We start from the raw sequence: 19,108 nt of genomic DNA, 5'->3' as shown, positions 1-19,108 counted from the left end.
TATAACAATTGGGTAGTTTCATAGTCACCGTTACTATTACTAGTTTCTTATTTAATTAACTGAATTTAAATTCCCCAGCTGCTAGTGGTGGGATTTGAATTCACGTCTCCGGAATCATTAGTCTAAGCTTCTGGATTACATCACCACTATGCTACCCTACCTCACAAATGGAAACAAATGAAACAAGAAAATACTTGGAATCTGATGAACACGCAGATAGAAGTTATCTGGGCTCATCTGTACACCCTTAAAATGATTGCAAGGGTAAAAGATTTTATCAAAAAGGCTTTAAACCAAAGTAAGTTATAAATCATATACTTCCTGTGTAAACTGAATAAGAATTGATCGTTTTTAATGCAAACATTCAGTTCAGCCTAATTCTTGTCCATCAACAATAAATGTCCAAGCCATCCGCATTTAAAGAAGTCTTCATGTTACGTGTTAATGCAGTAGCTTTTCACTAAAATACTTTCCGATCCAGCAAGAGCTGGACCTGTTTCTGGCTGGAGCGGGGATCACCTCTTACAGAAGACAGGTACTGCAGGGAATTCAGGGCCAGAGTGATCTCCTGGACTAGTTTTGATCACCTAGATGGGTCGGAGGAATTCCCCAGATTTTTCTCCCCAAATTGGCCTGGGTTTCTTTCTGTTATTTTGCCTCTCCCAGACGATCACATGGTTTCGGGTGGGGTAGAAATCACAATTGTATGGGACAGGCTCGATGGACCAGAGGCGTTACCTGTCCATCATTGTTCGTATGTATCTCTCATGATTAATAACCTCCAACCTGACTTACTTATTACAGAAACCATCTTACGCACATTCTTCTTATGATACCCAGATATAAAACTCTCTAACACACATGTTGGATGCCCCTCAGGTTTTCCCTTTCCTCTGCTGAAGGTGCTACCCTTTCCAGCATAGGGTTCTAGAAGGGGCAGAAGCCCTCCTCTTTCTGATCCAACTGACCATTCCTCTTGTGTAAGCCTTGATGGTGAGCATTGGTAGGCTATTTGACGACAGGATCATCACATTGAAGATCTGATCTTGTTGTCATCCCCTTTCCATTCACACGTGCACTTTCCAGAAGGATAGTGGTCAGAAGCAGGAACGGACTCATTTGTTTTCCCTCATCTAAGCATGCTGAGGCCAACTGCAGGATCCAGGTTAAAAAAGAAATGACTTGCATTTCTGGAGTGCCTTTTACAACCACTGGACTTCCCAAAGCACTTTACAGCCAATGAAGTACTTTTTGAAGTGTAGTCACTGCTGTAATGTAGGAAATGCAGCAGTCAATTTGCGCACAGCAAGCTCCCACAAACAGCGATGTGATAATCACCAGATAATGGGGGCAAAATTCAGTAGCGCCTCGTTTGGGGCGGTAACTTTTAACTTTTTGAAAATTTAGCGCCCGGCGAAATGGCTTGCAAAATTGTGAGAAATTGGCGTTTTCCCCCAGGAGTGAAGGGGGCGGTAAATGAGGCGCTAATGGCCTCACTTGGGCGCTGCAGGGACGCTATTGACAGAGAGATACCCAATTTCAGCTGACTTGCATTCAGCAATCAGCCTTCAATCCTTGCCTCCATCTAGCTCTTAAAAGGGAAATAATTTCAACCTGCTGCTGCTCATAATTGCTGCACTTGAGTCAAGACATCTCAGCAACTGAGACAACTTTGTGCAATGGCTGTTGCAAATCCTGCTTCAAGAGGAAGGGCCACGCGGTTTAATAATGTGGCGCAGGAGACATTGGTGGGGGCAGTGGAGAGAAGGAGGAAGTTGCTGTTCAATCCATTTGGAAGGAGGCCTTCTCCACAAGTTTTCAGGGCCATGTGGTGAAAGGTGGCCGAGAAGTGTTGGCAAGCACAGTGGTAGACTGAACCCTCACACAGTGCCGATAGAAATTCAACAACCTCTGTTGGGTGGTGAAGGTGAGTACATGCTTCCACACCTCCTGCATACCAGCCTCTGAACCTCTGTCTGTGCACACTGTGCAAAGCACCACTTCTCCACCGCTCAACCACCAAGCATCTGCAGTTACTCACGCTCACATTCTCATCTCATACCTTGCCTACGTTCACAACTATTTAACCGTGGCAGGCATGTCTCCCACATACATAGCTGGACTCTTACTCACACAAGTTTGTTTCTTTTGCAGGCCAAGATGGCATAAAAAGGAGGGAGCAGCAATGGACTGGAGGAGGGGAACCTGAACTGCGCGAGCTGAGTGACACTGAGGAGCGGCTTCTGCGGTTCATTGGCCCGCATGTGGCGGGCGCCGTGACCGGCGGAGACATCAACCCCGCTGGGGGGCAACATCGGTATCTTTATCCCCTCTCCTTTTCTCATCCCACTTCCCCCTCACGCCAAAAGGCTTTCTCAACTCCTGATACTATCTGCATTCCTTGCTCCATTCCTGCCCTACTGCCCTCACCTTAATGCGAGTCTTGTGCCATTTATGCTTTCAGGTAACCAGCCAGCAGATGTGGAGCCTGCAGCTGAGTCCCCCCAACACAGTCAGGAGGGAGAGGAAGAGGAGGAGGAGGAGGAGGAGCCGACCACTGCGTCATTGTTTCTGTCACTCGCAGGCAGCAGCTCAGATACTGGCACCGTTCGTTAGTGGTTAGGTTAGTAGATGGGTCTGCACTGGGTGATGCATTGGGGCCAAGCGGGCTGCCGCAAGGTTAAGGGGAAAGGGAACCTCGGGAGCCATCTCCCCGGAAGGCGAATTCACACACGTGTTTGCTGCACAGGACTCAGATGAGGACCTCGATGGCAAGGCGTTCACACAAAGGGTGATGGCCATGCACTTTGACATAATAGGTGCAATGGCAAGGGTGCCCAAGAGCCTCTCGGCAGTGGTACAGTGCGTGGAGGAGTCCGTCTCCAGCATTGCACAGAGCTCTGTGCACACCATGGAGCCCAGCATTGCCAGTTTGCAGACGATGGTGGACTCCCAGAGAGACCGTGCAAATCCCGACCTCATGACCAGTACTGGGGATAACACTGCTTCTCTTTGAAATAGTGCCATGGGATCTTTTACGTCGACCTGAGAGAGCAGATGGGGCCTCCAAAAGACGGCACCCCCGACAGTGCAGCGCTCCCTCAGCACTGCACTGGAGTGTCAGCCTAGATTTTTATACTCAAGTCGCTGGAGAGGGACTTGAACCAACAAGTATAAAAGCTGCTACAACTGTAAAGGGTATTGGTGAGGCCACACCTAGAGCACTGCGTATAGTTTTGGTCTATGTATTTAAGGAAGGATGTATTTGCATTGGAGGCTGTTCAGAATGAGAAATGATCTTATCGAAACATATAAGATAATGAGGGAGCTTGACAAGGTGGATGCAGAGAGAATATTTTCACTCATAGGGGAAACTAAAACTCGGGGGCATAGTCTCAGAAAAAGGGGCCGCCAATTTAAAACTGAGATGAGGAGGAATTTCTTCTCTCAGAGGGTTGTAAATCTGTGGAATTCTCTGCCCACAGAGCTATGGAGGCTGGGTCATTGAATATATTTAAGGAGGAGATAGACAGATTTTTGAGCGATAAGGGAGTAAAGGGTTATGGGGAGCGGGCAGGGAAGTGGAGCTGAGTCCATGACCAGATCAGCCATGATCTTATTAAATGGCGGAGCAGGCTTGAGGGGCCAGGTGGCCTACTGCTGCTCCTATTTCTTATGTTCTTATATAACCTCCCGACTCAGAGGCGAGGGTGCAACCCACAGTTGAGTGAAACCAGTTAACTCAGTACAAACCGGGACTTACCTGATCTATGTGGCATTCCCTGCTAAAGCACATCCCAATTCATACACTTTCTGTATGTCTCCTAAAAGCACACTCTAAAGTTCTCTACAGATATTATTGTTACAAGAGTACAGTCTTGCCTTTACTCTCTGGTATGGATGACTGGGTTTGTGTTAAGCTCGTTGATCTCAGGCACTGCAACAGACAGGCAACTGACACTGCAACTGACTTCAGCTCCCCTGGGCTAGAGAGCGTGAAAATGCAGCCAGGACTCTTGGCCATGATCGTTACCAACGATTACCGCTGAAAAGTGTGCAGAAAGTAAGCGATGCAACATGTACAGCCTGAAAATTAAACCAGGGTCCGCTGCGATGTACTCAGTGGATGAAAAAGTTGCTGGCATTTAGGCCTGGATTATCCTTGGGGGTAGGTATTGCAACTGGAGCAGGGATGGGACAGGATACCCATCTTCCTGGGTTGGTGGGGGGTCATTAGTTGTGCAGGGTCAGAAGGTTGTGGGTTCAAGTTTCACTCCAGAGACTGGAGCACAAAAATCTAGGCTGACACTCCCAGTGCAGTGCTGAGGAGCCAGAGAGTTATCCCAGGTGTCCTGGCCAATATTTATCCCTCAATCAACATCACAAAAAAAATAAAAATTATCTGGTCAGTATCACATTGTTGTTTTTGGGAGTATGCAAATTGGCTGCCGACTTTCCTGCATTACAATAGTAACTACACTCCAAAAGTACTTCATTGGCTGTAAAGCGCTTTGAGATGTCTGGTGGTCATGAAAGGCGCTATATAAATCAAGTCTTTTTTGTTGTTGTTGTTGTTGTTGTAGTAGGAGTTTGCTGTGCACAAATTGGATGTATGGGAGTATGCAAATTGGCTGCCGACTTTCCTGCATTACAACACTGACTACAGTTCAAAAGTCCTTCATTGGCTGTAAAGCGCTTTGGGACATCCTGCGGTTGTGAAAGGCACTATATAAATGCAAGTCTTTCCTTTTTCTTTTCAGGATGTGCTCCTGGTCGTATCTTTACCACCAAGAAGCAGCCTACTGTTGCGAGGGAAGGAAACCTGGCAGTGTGCTGTGGGACATCTGCTGCAGCACCAGAAAAAGAGCAGGCTAGATTAAAAGAACCAGGAGAACTCCGAAGATCAGAAGTACATTTTTCCTTTCGGCCTTAGCCTGGGCTGAGGGTTAAAATAAGTCATCAGATGGGGGCAGAAGAGAGGGTGTGGTGTCGACCGCTCTAAAAACAGGCATCATTGGTCCTGTCCGGGAGCACTGTCAGCCCTTTTCGTGGAGGTCTCTGGGATTGGTGGAAATAATAGCAGAAGGTGGGGAAAACACGTGGGTTTCCGGCTCTCTCTTTCCGTTACCACATGGAGTGGTTGAGGTGATCAGCAGAGATGCATTTAAGGGCAGCTAGATAAGTACCTGAGGGAGAAAGGAATATGTTGATGGGATTAGCTGAAATAAGGTGGGAGGCCAGTGTGAAGCATAAACACTAGCAGAATGGCCCGTTTCTGTGCCACACATTCTCTGTAATTTACATGCTATGAGGTGATGAAGGGGCAGCTGGACTCCATCCTTGCAGGGTGCAAGGGGCAGAAACACTAATGGGAGCACTGGTGGGGGAGAAGGATAGACAGTGGGACAATAGGGCTCCCTGCCTGATTTCCATTGGTCTCCTCTCGCTATTTCCATTTCAGGTGGTATAATGAAGGAAAATCCAGCCCTCACTCTCTAGCCTCTTGGCCATGGTCCCAAGGCCCACAGGATCTGTTAAGCATTGCGGCATCTTCAGAACACAGGAAAATTTGCATTTATATAGCATTGTTCATGAGTTCAGAACGTCCCAAACGTTTTACAGTCAATGAAATATTTTTGGAAGTGTAGTCACCGTTGCAATGTAGCCAATTTGCAGACAGCAAGGTCTCACAAACAACAATGAGATAAATGACCAGATCATCTGTTTTATTGATGTTGGCAAGGATACCAGGGAGAACTCACCTGTTGTTCTTCAAATAGTGCAGTAGGATCTTTATCGTCCACCTGAGAGAGAGGACGGGGTCTCGGTTTAACGTCTCATCATATAGTCACTGAACTTTATCAAGTGATGCTCAACATTTGATTACTAGAAACCATTGGTCAGTACATAAGCTAAATACCAGCAGTATATACATTATATTCTGTATATCAATACATGATTTAATATTAATATATTGTTCACATACATTATAAATGCTTCAACACAATATGATCCACAGTGACCTCCCATTACCTCTCAGCATTTTCTCTAGTAAGGTTCACAGCTTCTGGACTTTTATCCACGGCCACAGCACGACTCTGCAAAACAAAACAATTCAATCAGGGAAAGAGATGGAGCAACACAACAGTCCAGGAGAGAGCTGTTTACTGGGATAAGGCACTAGTAAGATAGGCTCACGTTGAAGCTAAATGGTGGCATTAGGAAAAAAAAATGTAATCGCTAAATAAGGAAACAGCTAGTTACTCCATAAAGGTCAGATGTGTGTCTTATTTAGCAGATCAAAAAGGAGAGAGAAGCAGAAGAGAAAAAACAAAGCGATGAGAGATATGTTGCCAGGACTGGAGAATTTTAGCTATGAGGAAAGATTGGATAGGCTGGGTTTGTTTTCTTTGGAACAGAGGAGGCTGAGGGGAGACCTTATTGAAGAGTATAAAAATATGAAGGGCCTAGATAGAGTGAATAGGATGGACCTATTTTCTTTAGCAGAGGGAACAACAGCCAGGGGGCATAGATTTAAAGTAATTGGTAGAAGGTTTATAGGGGATTTGAGGGGAAATTTCTTCACCCAGAGGGTAGTGGGGGTCTGGAACTCACTGTCTGAAAGGGTGGTAGAGGCAGAAACCCTCACCACATTTAAAAAGTACTTGGATGTGCACCTGAAATGCCGTAACCCACAGGGCTATGGATCAAGAGCTGGTATTAGGCTGGATATTTCTTTGTCGGCCGTAGCGGACACAATGGGCCGAACGGTCCTCCTTCCGTGCTATAAATCTCTATGATTCTATATGCGAAAGATGAGCAAGAGAGAGAAGGCAATGTGGAAAGCGAGACGAGAAGGGAGAGAGGGAGAAGAGAAGGTGGCGAGAAAGTAAGAAAGGAAATAAAGAGAAAAAGGAAGGAGAGAGAAGGGAAGGAGGGCAAGAGATAGAGAAAGACAGAAGGGAAGTAGAGAAACAGATTGAAAGCTCATGAGAGAAATACAGAGATAGAGAAGTGAGAGATAGAGACTAGGGAAAAAAGAGGTAAGATAGAAACAGAAGGGAACGTGAGAGAAAGAAAGAAGAAAGATTTGGATTTAGATAGCGCTTTTCACAACCACTGGATGTCTCACAGTGCTTTACAGTCAATTAAGTACTTTTGGAGTGTAATCATTGTTGTAATGTGGGAAACACGGCAGCCAATCTGCGCACAGCAAGCTCCCACAAACAGCAATGTGATAATGATCAGATAATGTTTTTTTGTTATGTTGATTTGTTATGTTATGAGAGAGACACAGAAAGAAAAGTGGAAACAGAGAGAAGCAAGTGGAGGAGAGTGCAAATGTTTTTTCAGAATCACCAGTGTTAATGTTCGTAGTCAGAATGCCGTGAGAGGCTGCAAGTTATTTGATGGAATTAGTTATAAAGGGTTTTCAGAATTACTGAATTTGATTGCTTTTGCTTATATTTATAATTAAGGATGACATGTTGCATAACCGAGACATAAAGAAGCACGAGCTTAATAAAACATCGAAATAGAATATAATCCACGGCTTCAAGAGCATGAGGTGGGCCGACCCCAGCACTGATTTCAAATAAATCAACAGAGAATATTAAAATGAATCAGAATGATCTGAACATTTTGATGGCAAGGTTCCAGTTCAAATAGATTGTTATTATTAATAATAAAAAAAGGGCGTTAATGAAGAAATTGGCAGCACCCACTTGTTTGAAGAACCGCAGCAAGCTCAGCGTTATGGCACCAGATCCACACCCAATTTCCAGGAACTGAAGGCCTGCAGCCTGATGGAAGTTCTGCCAGCGAGCCTTTTCAACTGAAAATGAAACATCCTCTTCTTTGGCGAGTTCTGACAGCACCAAACAAATTAACTCCTAATTAAAATAAATTTAAAAAACACACAGAAAATCAACTTAAAAGAACTACCACTTATTTTGTACCGACTGCTGCACAGATGTTCTGTGCCCATCTAATTAGAGATTCCATTAAGATTAGAGATTTCTTCCCCCCCCCCTCCCCCGCATCGTTCAGTTAATGAGTTGGTTCCATGAATGGGCTTAGATTGGATAACCTCTTGTTGGCTGGCGCAGATACGATGGTAAGTACTGCAGGGAATCGAATACAGCCAGGGTGATCGCTTGGATGGGTCGGAGAGGAATTTTCCCAGATTTTTTCCCCCCCAATTGGCTTGGGTTTTTAAAATCTGTTTTTTGCCTCTCCCAGGAGATCACATGGCTCCGGTTGGGGTGGAGTGCAGAATGTTGCAATGCAGGGGGTGTCGCAGTTGTGTGGGGCGGACTGGTTGGGCCGGGTGCTCTTTACCTTTCTGCCATTGTCCATTGTTCAGGGCTGCTGACCTAGGGCCATGTGGCTCTTTGTCGGCCGGCGCAGACACGATGGGCCGAAATGGTCTCCTTCTGCGCTGTTTCTATGAGATCATTCTATTGCTCTGTAATAAGTGACGGCGTCAGAATTTTTTTTTAAGTTCTTCGACCCCCCTCACTGTAACAACCAGGCAATGCCATGATTGTGATGCAACCGACAATGCCTTCGTATCAAGACTACTCCCTCAGTACATAGGAACAGGAGTAGGACCCTTGGGCCCCTCGAGCCAGTGGTAGTGAGTAAATGCTCAGAGTGGTACTCTACCATGGAAAGTCTTAGGTTCCATCTACCTAGATAGCTGAGCTAAGCCAATGGAGCAGCAGAGGTGCTAGAGTTGGGCTGGGGTGGGTGCTGTGCAAAATCAAACAAAGGTTCCCACTCCGGCTCTCCATCGATGTTACCTATGCTGAAAGGCGTGTGCGCTGATTGTCCAACAGTCCAGTACTGAATGAGCAGAAATGTCCTCCAACTAAATAGTGGGAAGACCGAAGCCATTGTCTTCCGTCCCCGCCACAAAATGTGTTCCCTAATACCGACTCCATCCGTCTCACTAGCATCTGTCTGAAACTATTCACAACTTTCGTGTCATATTTGATCCTGAAATGAGCTTCCGACCACATATCCATGCCATAACTAAGACCGCCTATTTCCACCTCCATAACATCGACTCCGCCCCTGCCTCAGCTCATCTGCTGCTGAAACCCTCATCCATGCCTTTGTCACCTCCAGATTTGACTATTCCAAAGCATTCCTGGCTGGCCTCCCATATGCTACCCTACGTAAACTAGAGGTGATCCAAAACGCGGCAGCCCGTGTCCTAACTCGCACCAAGTTCCGCTCACCCTGTGCACGCTGACCTACATTGGCTCCCGATTAAGCAATGCCTCGACTTTAAAATTATCATCCTTGTTTTCAAATCCTCCATGGTCTCATCCCTCCCTATCTCTGTAATTTCCTTGCTCCACAATTCCCCTCCTCCCCCCCACCCCCTGGAGATATCTGCGCTCCTCTAATTCTGGTCTCTTAAGCATCCATGATTTTAATCGCGCAACCATTGGTGGCCGTGCCTTCAGCTTCCAAGGCCCTAAGCTCTGGAATTCCCTGCCTAAACCTCTCCACCTCTCTCTTTATGGAGCTCCTTAAAACCTATTTCTTTGAACAAGCTTTTGGTCATCTGCCTTAATTTCTCCTTATGTGGTTTGGTGTCAAATCTTGTTTTATAACACTTCTGTGAAGTGTCTTGGGACGTTTTACTACGTTAAAGATGCTATCTAAATACAAGTTGTTGTACATGTATGCATGGATGCTGAGTGAGCACAGGATTGGGCTTGAGCTGTGATTACTTCCATAGTTAAATACTCCAGCACTCGCTGTCTAAGCTCACACATGAAGAATGCTCATCTGGGCCAGGTAACGGAAGACACAAGAAACCCATGGAACTGTTGTTCACCAACAGACTGCTCCTTCAACAGAGGAAGAGAAACAGTGAGAACATTTTTTTAAATCCAGCAGCCGATTTACTTACTTGCCTATAATTCCCTTGTGCTGTCAGGAGAATGTTTTTAGATTGGGACACTAAGATGCAACAGGGCACTCTAACTGAGAAACGCATTGTACCAGTCCCTCTTGTGCAATGCACAGTGACTGTCTACAGAGTAACACTGACTGAGGTCGGGAAGCAGGTTTCTAACCAGTCCTCTTGGTTGAGTCCAGTGGGTGTTGGAGCGCATATTCCAGAGATGGGAAATGAGAGTAGAAAAAGAAAATAGCTATTCAGATAACTTCACCATGACAAATGCCAATCAGACTACGTGAGGTTTGGCCTCCACCTGGAACTGGGGAAACACCATGCTGCCTGAGGCCCATTAACACAAACTACCCCCTCAGTGCATCAACGCACTCACTGGCCATGAGTAGTGCCAACTAACCCCAACCAACGTGACTACCGGTATGTAGGACACTGCCCCAATCTTAGCCAACAACAGAACCCTGTTACCCATTCGGTAACCAGGGCACACAGATTTAAGGTAATCAGCAAAAGAACCAGAGAGGTAATGAGGAGAATATTTTTTGATGCAGCAAATTGTTACGATCTGGAATGCACTGCCTGAAAGGGTGGTGGAAGCAGTTTCAATGTAACTTTCAAAAGGGAATTGGATCAATACTTGAGGGGCAACATTTTGCAGGGCAATGGCAAAGAGCAGGGGAGTGGAAGAGTACAGATGTCTCAAAGAGTTGGGGAGTGGGGGGGGGTGGGGGGAGAACGGGGTGGTTGTTGTGGAACTGGAGGAGATTACAGAGATCGAGGTGGGCGAGGCCATGGAGGGAGTTAAAAACCAGGATGAACATTTTTCAATGGAGGCGTTGCTAAATCGGGAGCCAAAGTAGGTCAGCAAGCACAGGAGTAATGGTCCCGACCTGTGTGAGAACTGTCATGTATCCTACATGGCTACTGTTGGTACTATCACAAGGTGTGCCACGAGAGGGCACAGCAGTGCGAGACTTGTAGGTTACTTGTACAGGTGTGCCTGGCCTAGTATAAAAGGCAGGCCAACAGGTGTGATCCTCACTCTGGAGTTAACAAATAAAGGATTAAGGTCACTACAGTTCAAGTACAACACTTTGCCTCGTGGAGTCTTTATTAGAGCATCCAAGGACACAACAATTGGCGACGTGAAAATGGCTAACCTTGGTACGTTGCAGCAGTTCGCCGATGGTGATGATTGGGATGCCTTTGTGGAGAGGCTCGACCATTTCTTCACAGCAAACGACCTGGCAGGAGATGACCCAGCCACACTGGCTGATAAGCGCAGAGCTATCCTGCTAACCAGTTGTGGGCCCACCATCTATGGCCTTATCAGGGACTTGCTGGCACCAGCGAAGACAACAACCAAGACGCAAGAGGAGCTCGTAACCCTGATCCATGAGCAACTCAAGCCCAAGGAGAGCATTCTCACAGCCAGTTCTACATCCATCGACAGCCCGAAGGCCAGGAAATCGCAAAATATGCCGCAGACCTCAGGAGGCTGGCGTCACCATGTGATTTCGGCAACCACCTCAACGAAACGCTGCGGGACATTTTTGTCATTGGAATCGGCCATGAGGGCCTTCTTGATAAGCAACTGTCGGCGGATACCACAGTCACACTGCAGAAGGCCATCTCTGTGAGCCAGGCATTCACGACCTCAACCTGCGGTTCTAGGCAGATGACTCACCCTCAGGACTCAAACCTGGCAGGTACTGTGCACCGAGTGGCGCCTTTTAGAGGCTGGTCTGTAGTACGCAAACCCTCTTAGAGGAGAGAGATCAGGCCCCAGAGTCCCTTAACTTAGAGTCCGCCAAGGGGGACTAACTGAGAAGCTCCATGCTGACGTTGTGGAGGGAATCACAGGGCTCACCAGTGCCTTTTTAAAGACTATGTATGCAAGGGCTGCAGCACAAAGGGCCACATCCAGCGAATGTGTAAGAGAAATATGACTCACTACGTCAATGAAAAGTCTGCAGATGGCCATGAATCCAGCGCGGATTATGAAATGATAGGCAGAGAGGCAGCTCAGCCCCACAATGAAGTATATAGCATGTTTACCTGCACCACCGAGCGTTCCCTGTTGAGGATGGAAGTCGAGATAAATGTCGTTCCAGTCTTCATGGAAGTGGACACGGGGGGCGAGCCAGTCAGTAATGAATTAAGAAGCCTTTGAGAGCTATGGGACAATCAAGCTGAACGATCCAAGTTGGTCCCAGTTCAGGCAAAGCTGCGCACCTACCCAGTCATTGGTAGTGCGAATGTAAAGGTACTCCATGATGGCGCGGTGCACAAGTTACTTCTGTGGATTGTTGCAGGTGATGGACCAATGCTGCTCGGCAGAAGGTGGCTGCAGAAGATCCATTGGAAGTGGGAAGACTTCTCCCCTCCAGCGGTCGATGTCCTCCACATTCGGAGGCACAGCAAGCCCTCATCTGAGGGTAGACCCGGCACCAGAGAGCACACCAATAGACCGCCCAGCACGACTACATGGAGCTGAGAAGACCCGAACACACCTTCCAGGCTCCAGTGGCAGGACTCCGGAGGAAGAAAATTGGATCCAAAGGCGACTTCCCAGCTTCGGTGGCAGAGCCCGGGGAGAAGAGGCTCACCACAGTCGGTGTAAAGAGAGAGGATTAATTAGCAATCTTGTTGTGCGAGGCCCCTTGGGGAAGAGTGACCATAATGTAGTAGAATTCTTCATTAAGATGGAGAGTGACACAGTTAATTCAGAGATTAGAGTCCTGAACTTAAAGAAAGGTAACTTGACGGTATGAGACGTGATTCGGTTAGGATAGACTGGCGAATAATACTTAAAGGGTTGACGGTGGATAGGCAATGGCAAAAATTTAAAGATCACATGGATGAACTTCAACAGTTGTACATCCCTGTCTGGCGTAAAAGTAAAACGAGGAAGGTGGCTCAACCGTGGCTAACGAGGGAAATTAGGGATAGTGTTAAATCCAAGGAAGAGGCATATAAATTGGCCAAAAAAAGCAGCAAACCTGAGGACTAGGAGAAATTTAGAATTCAGCAGAGGAGAACAAAGGGTTTAATTAGGAGAAGGAAAATACAGTATGAGAGTAAGCTTGCAGGGAACATAAAAACTGACTGCAAAAGCTTCTACAGATACGTGGACAAAAAGATTAGTGAAGACAAATGTAGCTCCCTTAGTCAGAATCAGGTGAATTTATAATGGGGAAACAAAGAAATGGCAGACCATTTGAACAAATACTTTGGTTTTGCCTTCACTACGGAAGACACAAATAACCTTCCGGAAATATTAGTGGACCGAGGGTCTAGCGAGGAGGAACTAAAGGAAATCCTTATTAGTCAGCAAATTGTATTATGAAAATTGATGGGATTGAAGGCCGATAAATCCCCAGGGCCTGATAGTCTGCATCCCAGAGTACTTAAGGAGGTGGCCATAGAAATAGTGGATGCATTGGTGGTCATTTTCCAACATTCTATCGACTCTGGATCAGTTCCTATGGACTGGAGGGTAGTTAATGTAACCCCACTTTTTAAAAAAGGAGGGAGAGAAAACAGGGAATTATAGACCGATAAGCCTGACATCAGTGGTGGGGATAATGTTGGAATCAATTATTAAAGATGTAATAGCAGCGCATTTGGAAAGCAGTGACAGGATCGATCCAAGTCAGCATGGATTTATAAAAGAGAAATCATGCTTGACAAATCTTCTTGAATTTTTTGAGGATGTAACTAGTCGAGTGGACAAGGGGGAGCCAGTGGATGTGGTGTATTTAGAATTTCAAAAGGCTTTTGACAAGGTCCCACACAAGAGATTAGTGTTCCAAATTAAAGGGGTAATGTATTGACGTGGATAGAGAACTGGTTGGCAGATAGGAAGCAGAGTAGGAATAAACGGGTCATTTTCAGAATGGCAAGCAGAGACTAGTGGGGTTCAGTGCTGGGACCCCAGCTATTTACAATATACATTAATGATTTAGACGAAGGAATTGAATGTAATATCTCCAAATTTGCAGATGACATTAATCTGGGTGGCAGTGTGAGCTGTGAGGAGGATGCGAAGAGGCTGCAGGGTGACTTGGACAGGTTAGGCGCGTGGGAACATACATGGCAGATGCGGTATAATGTAGATAAATGTAAGGTTATCCACTTTGGTGGTAAAAACAGGAAGGCAGATTATTATATGAATGGTGACAGATTAGTAAAAGGGGAGGTGCAACGAGACCTGGGTGTCATGGTATATCAGTCATTGAAAGTTGGCATACAGGTACAGCAGATGGTGAAGGTGGCAAATGGCATATTGGCCTTCAGAGCGAGAGGATTTGAGTATAGGAGCAGGGAGGTCTTATTACAGTTGAACAGGGCCTTGGTGAGGCCACACCTTGAATATTGTGTACAGTTTTGGTCTCCTAATCTGAGGAAGGACATTCTTGCTATTGAGGGAGTGCAGCAAAGGTTCACCAGACTGATGCCCGGGATGGCAGGACTGACATATGAAGAAAGACTGGATCGAGTATGCTTATATTCAATGGAATTTAGAAGAATGAGAGGGGATCTCATAGAAACACATAAAATTCTGACGGGATTGGACAGGTTAGATGCAGGAAGAATGTTCCCAATGTTGGGGAAGTCCAGAACCAGGGGCCACAGTCTAAGGATAAGGGGTAAGCCATTTAGGACCAAGATGAGGAGAAACTTCTTCACTCAGAGTTGTGAGCATGTGGAATTCTCTACCACAGAAAGTTGTTGAGGCCAGTTCGTTAGATATATTCAAAAGGGAGTTAGATGTGGCCCTTATGGCTAAAGGCATCAAGGGATATGGAGAGAAAGCAGGAATGGGGTACTGAAGTGCATGACCAGCCATGATCATATTGAATGGTGGTGCAGGCTCGAAGGGCCGAATGGCCTATTCCTGCATCTATTTTCTATGTTTCTATGACATCGTGGATGGAGGAAAGATGGCGCCCAAACCACGAGGTGAGGCGCTGAAGAAAAAAATTTCCGCGACCAGACCACGAGGTGCAGCGCTGATGGAGCAACACAATGCACCAAACGGAGAAGAGGATTGGAGTAAAGAAATCAAGGCTCTCTTAAAGGAGGCCTGCAACCGTACAGTTAAAAGGAACAGTTCCACACACTCAAGCAATGTAATAGCAACTGTAAGTTAGAGTTAAAATGTGTAACTGACGATCAGAGTTGTGCACATGCAATAAACAAGGAAAAGTCGCGCGATCATGTAAAATGTATAATTGATGATCAGAATTGTGTACATGCAACCACGAGGAAAAGTCGCGCGATCGGGATCGGGATCGGAGCTACAGAGTATCCACAATAAATAATGAAAAGTTGTGCGATGTAGGATGCCAATGCAGCGGGAAGACACCTATTGAGAGCACACAGGTCCAGTGAGCTACCCAATGCTATAGCCTGCGTCCCTGGGACCAGAGTTATGCACCATGGTGAGTGGCCACAAGCAGCCAATACACACAAGCTGCAAAGCAAGTGATCTCAGGAGGGCAATGGCACCGGTATCGATACCCTGCCCCTGATAGGCTCCACCTCTCAGGCACCCGATGGCACCAACCGCCACAAGCCTGAAAGAGCAAACTGTACTAAGGCGCAGCCCCTAGACCCCATCGCCACCAAGGCCATACCCGAAAACGAAGGGTCACCCAAAGGGGACTGTGACCAGCCAGGATCCCAAACCAAACAGCGCCCAGGCTAGCGAGTCAGCAGTACCCTGTGCACTGCTAGATGTCAGCTCCTCAGGGAGCAGCAGCGACCCAGGGCGCAAAGAAAGGACAGGGAGGTCACAGGCATCTGTGCACCGGCTCGACGCTAGGAACCACGCAACAGCTCCAAGAGCAGGCAACTTGAGCCAACTGGGTTCCCACTGCCAGCACTGGGCACCGCGCCGCCACCAGACTGCAGGGACACCATCCAGCAGTTCTGGAACTAGTTTGTCCTTACGCAGACCTCCCCTCACCTCATCGATAATGTATCTCACCATCTAACGTACTTGTCTCACAACAGAACCACAAATGTAATGCAAACTTGTTTTTCTGAACTTGAATATATATGAATACAACGAGCCTCCGGCATAATCTATATGTGGGGGGGCGGGGAGAATGGTGTGGTCAGGGACACACACGCAAACAGCAACCACCAGCACACTACTGCACCCACCACTCACCCAAGATTGAAACGACCTGCCAAGGGTCAACCAGCTAAGCCCAGAGAGCAGTCAATGCAGAGGCGATTTGCACTAAAAGCTTGGGGGAGAGTGATGTCATGTATCCTACATGGCTACTGTTGGTACTATCACAAGGTATGCCACCAGAGGGCACAGCGGTGGGAGACTCGTAGGTTACCTGTACAGGTTTGCCTGGTCTAGTATAAACGGCAGGCCACCAGGTGTGATCCTCACTCTGGAGTTAACAAATAAAGGACTAAGGTCACTACAGTTCAAGTACAACACTTTGCCTCGTGGAGCCATTATTAGAGCATCCAAGGACACAAGAACACCACCGCAGGTCGGGGCTATAAATAAAGCTGGAGCGCCGGGCCCCAGAACATCGTGAGCCGCCCCGACCTGTGTGAGAACACCACCTCAGGTCGGGGCTATAAGTAGAGCTGGAGCGCCGGGCCCTGGAACATCGTGGCGGAGGTGTGGCGAATGAGGGTATGAGGCCCAGAAGAGCCGAGGGCCCAGGGGCAGCACGGTCCTGCCCACACTTCGATATGTGTGCGGACTAGGTCCGTGCAGCAGAGCACGTCTCCAGTCGTCCTGGTTAATCATTGCCACTGGATAAAGGCCTAGCTCTGTCAAGCCCGTGTGGTGGCTGATGTGCAATAGTCACCACACATTAAAAAAAATTCACGAACCGGCATCTTCCACCCCATCAACTGGAGTTCAGGACTGGAATATCGGGTCCTTCATTGAAACATCTGTGAACCCACGTGGAAGCAAGTCATCTTCATTCGAGGGGATGGTGGTGGCGGCGGCGGCAATGGTGATGACTGGATAGCTCTTTCAAATAGCCTGCACAGGCATGATATGCTGAATGGTTTCCTTCCATGCTCTATGATTCTATGAACCAAAGGTCAAACAAGCCGTCTCAGACCTCCCCTCACCTCACCCCCTGCCAACATCCATTTCTCCCAGTGCAAGCAGCCTGATGCAGTGATGCATTCCTCTCACAGGTAAAGAAATAAAGACTTGCATTTATATAGCGCCTTCCACCACCACCAAGTGTCTCAAAATACTTTTTTGGAGTGTAGTCAATGTGGGAAACGCGGCAGCCAATTTGCATTCAGCAAACTCCCACAAATGTGATAATGACCAGATAATCTGTTTTTGTTATGTTGATTGAGGGATAAATATTTGGCCACGACACTGGGGAGAACTCCCCTGTTCTTCTTCAAAATACTGCCATGGGATCTTTTACGCCCACCTGAGAGGGTAGACGGGGCCTGGTTTAACGTCTCATCCGAAAGATGGCACCTCCTACAGTGCAGCACTCCTTCAGTACTGCACTGGAGTGTCAGCCTAGATTTATGTGCTTAAGTCTCTGACTCAGTGGCGAGGGTGCACCCACTGAGCCACGGCTGACACTGGTACCAATCACAGTGACTTCATAAAGTATGTATGGAATGTGCAATTTCATAAAAATGGGCACATAGGATTAAAATCGCTGCTCCTGTCATAGAACAGTACAGCACAGCAAGAGGCCATTCAGCCCATCATGCCTGTGATGCTTATGTGGAGGATAAACAACAACAAAGACTGTTTGGGCCAAACTGCCTTTTTCTGTATTGTAGTTTCTTTGTTAATAAATGAATGACTATACACATAAGTATACAATGTATCATTATCATCATCATAGGCAGCTCCTCAAAATTGAGGAAGACTTGCATCCACTCTAAAAGTGAGTTCTCAGGTGACTGTACAGTCCAATGCAGGAATTACAGTCTCTGTCACAGGTGGGACAGACAGTGGTTGAAGGAAAGGGTGGGTGGGAAGTCTGGTTTACCGCTCACTCCTTCCGCTGCCTGCGCTTGGTTTCTGCATGCTCTCGGTGACGAAACTCGAGGTGCTCAGCGCCCTCCCGGATGCTCTTCCTCCACTTCGGGCGGTCTTTGGCCAGGGATTCTCAGGTGTCAGTGGGGATGTTGCACTTTATCAAGGAGGCTTTGAGGGTGTCCTTGAAACGTTTCCTCTGCCCACCTTGGGATTGCTTGTCCATGTAGGAGTTCCGAGTAGCGCGCTTGCTTTGGGAATCTTGTGTTGGGCATTCGGACGATGTGGCCCGCCCAACGGAGCTGGTCGAGTGTGGTCAGTGCTTCAATGCAGGGGATGTGTCTATCCTGCCAGGAGATTTGTAGGATATTGCGGAGACAGCGTTGGTGGTATTTGTCCAACGATTTGAGGTGTCTACTGTATATGGTCCAAGTCTCTGAGCCATATAGAAGGGCGGGTATCACTACAGTCTGTAGACTATAAGCTTGGTGCCAGATTTGAGGTCCTGGTCTTCGAACATTCTCTTCCTCAGGCAACCAACTGGAGTCAGTGTTGGACCTCGTCGTCGATGTCTGCCCTTGCTGATAGTAGGCTCCTGAGGTATGGAAAGTGGTCCACGCTGGAGTGGAACTAAACTATAGAACCAGTGGGAGCCTGTTCAACCTTCGTCACCTCCAGGCCAGATCCAAGACCGTCCCATCCTCTGTCATCGAACTGCAGTACGTGGACAACGCTTGCGTCTGCACACGTTGAGGCTGAACTCCAAGCCATCGTCAGCATCTTCACCGAGGTGTACGAAAGCATAAGCCTTACACTAAACATCTGTAAGACAAAGGTCCTCCACCAACCTGACCCCACCACACAGCACTGCCCCCCACCCCACCCGGTCATCAAAATCCATGGCACGGCCCTGGACAATGTGGATATAATATATAAATATACAATGGCCTCAGGCAATTTCTATACGAATATACCTCAATCATAAAATGGCTTCATAAAATACCCCTTAAATATAATAGGCTCCTTGCCTGTCTATTGCAGAAACTGTTCTCACGTCAAACCATGTACTGTATGATATACTGAACTGACACAAGCTGCAATACAACAGTTATAGTCACAGATGGGAAACAAAAGTCCAGAATAGATTACAATGCACTACTCAGCTCCCG

General features: G+C 47.1%; 1 protein-coding gene across 8 annotated transcripts in view; it reads right to left on the bottom strand.

The window, feature by feature from the left end:
- The window catches only part of hemk1 (HemK methyltransferase family member 1), a 164,385-nt gene that overhangs the window by 77,945 nt on the left and 67,332 nt on the right, over positions 1 to 19,108 (bottom strand). For all 8 annotated transcript variants that reach the window (XM_070895592.1, XM_070895594.1, XM_070895590.1 and 5 more), the window contains exons 5-6: positions 7,725 to 7,892; positions 6,034 to 6,098 (exon numbers count right to left, since the gene is read on the bottom strand). In XM_070895592.1, coding sequence (XP_070751693.1) covers positions 6,034 to 6,098; positions 7,725 to 7,892 — 233 coding nt within the window. The remainder of the gene's footprint in view (positions 1 to 6,033; positions 6,099 to 7,724; positions 7,893 to 19,108) is intronic.

Source organism: Pristiophorus japonicus, chromosome 12, assembly GCF_044704955.1.
Source record: "Pristiophorus japonicus isolate sPriJap1 chromosome 12, sPriJap1.hap1, whole genome shotgun sequence".
In the NCBI taxonomy this organism is placed as follows: domain Eukaryota; kingdom Metazoa; phylum Chordata; class Chondrichthyes; family Pristiophoridae; genus Pristiophorus; species Pristiophorus japonicus.
This window is presented reverse-complemented; position numbering and strand designations above follow the sequence as displayed.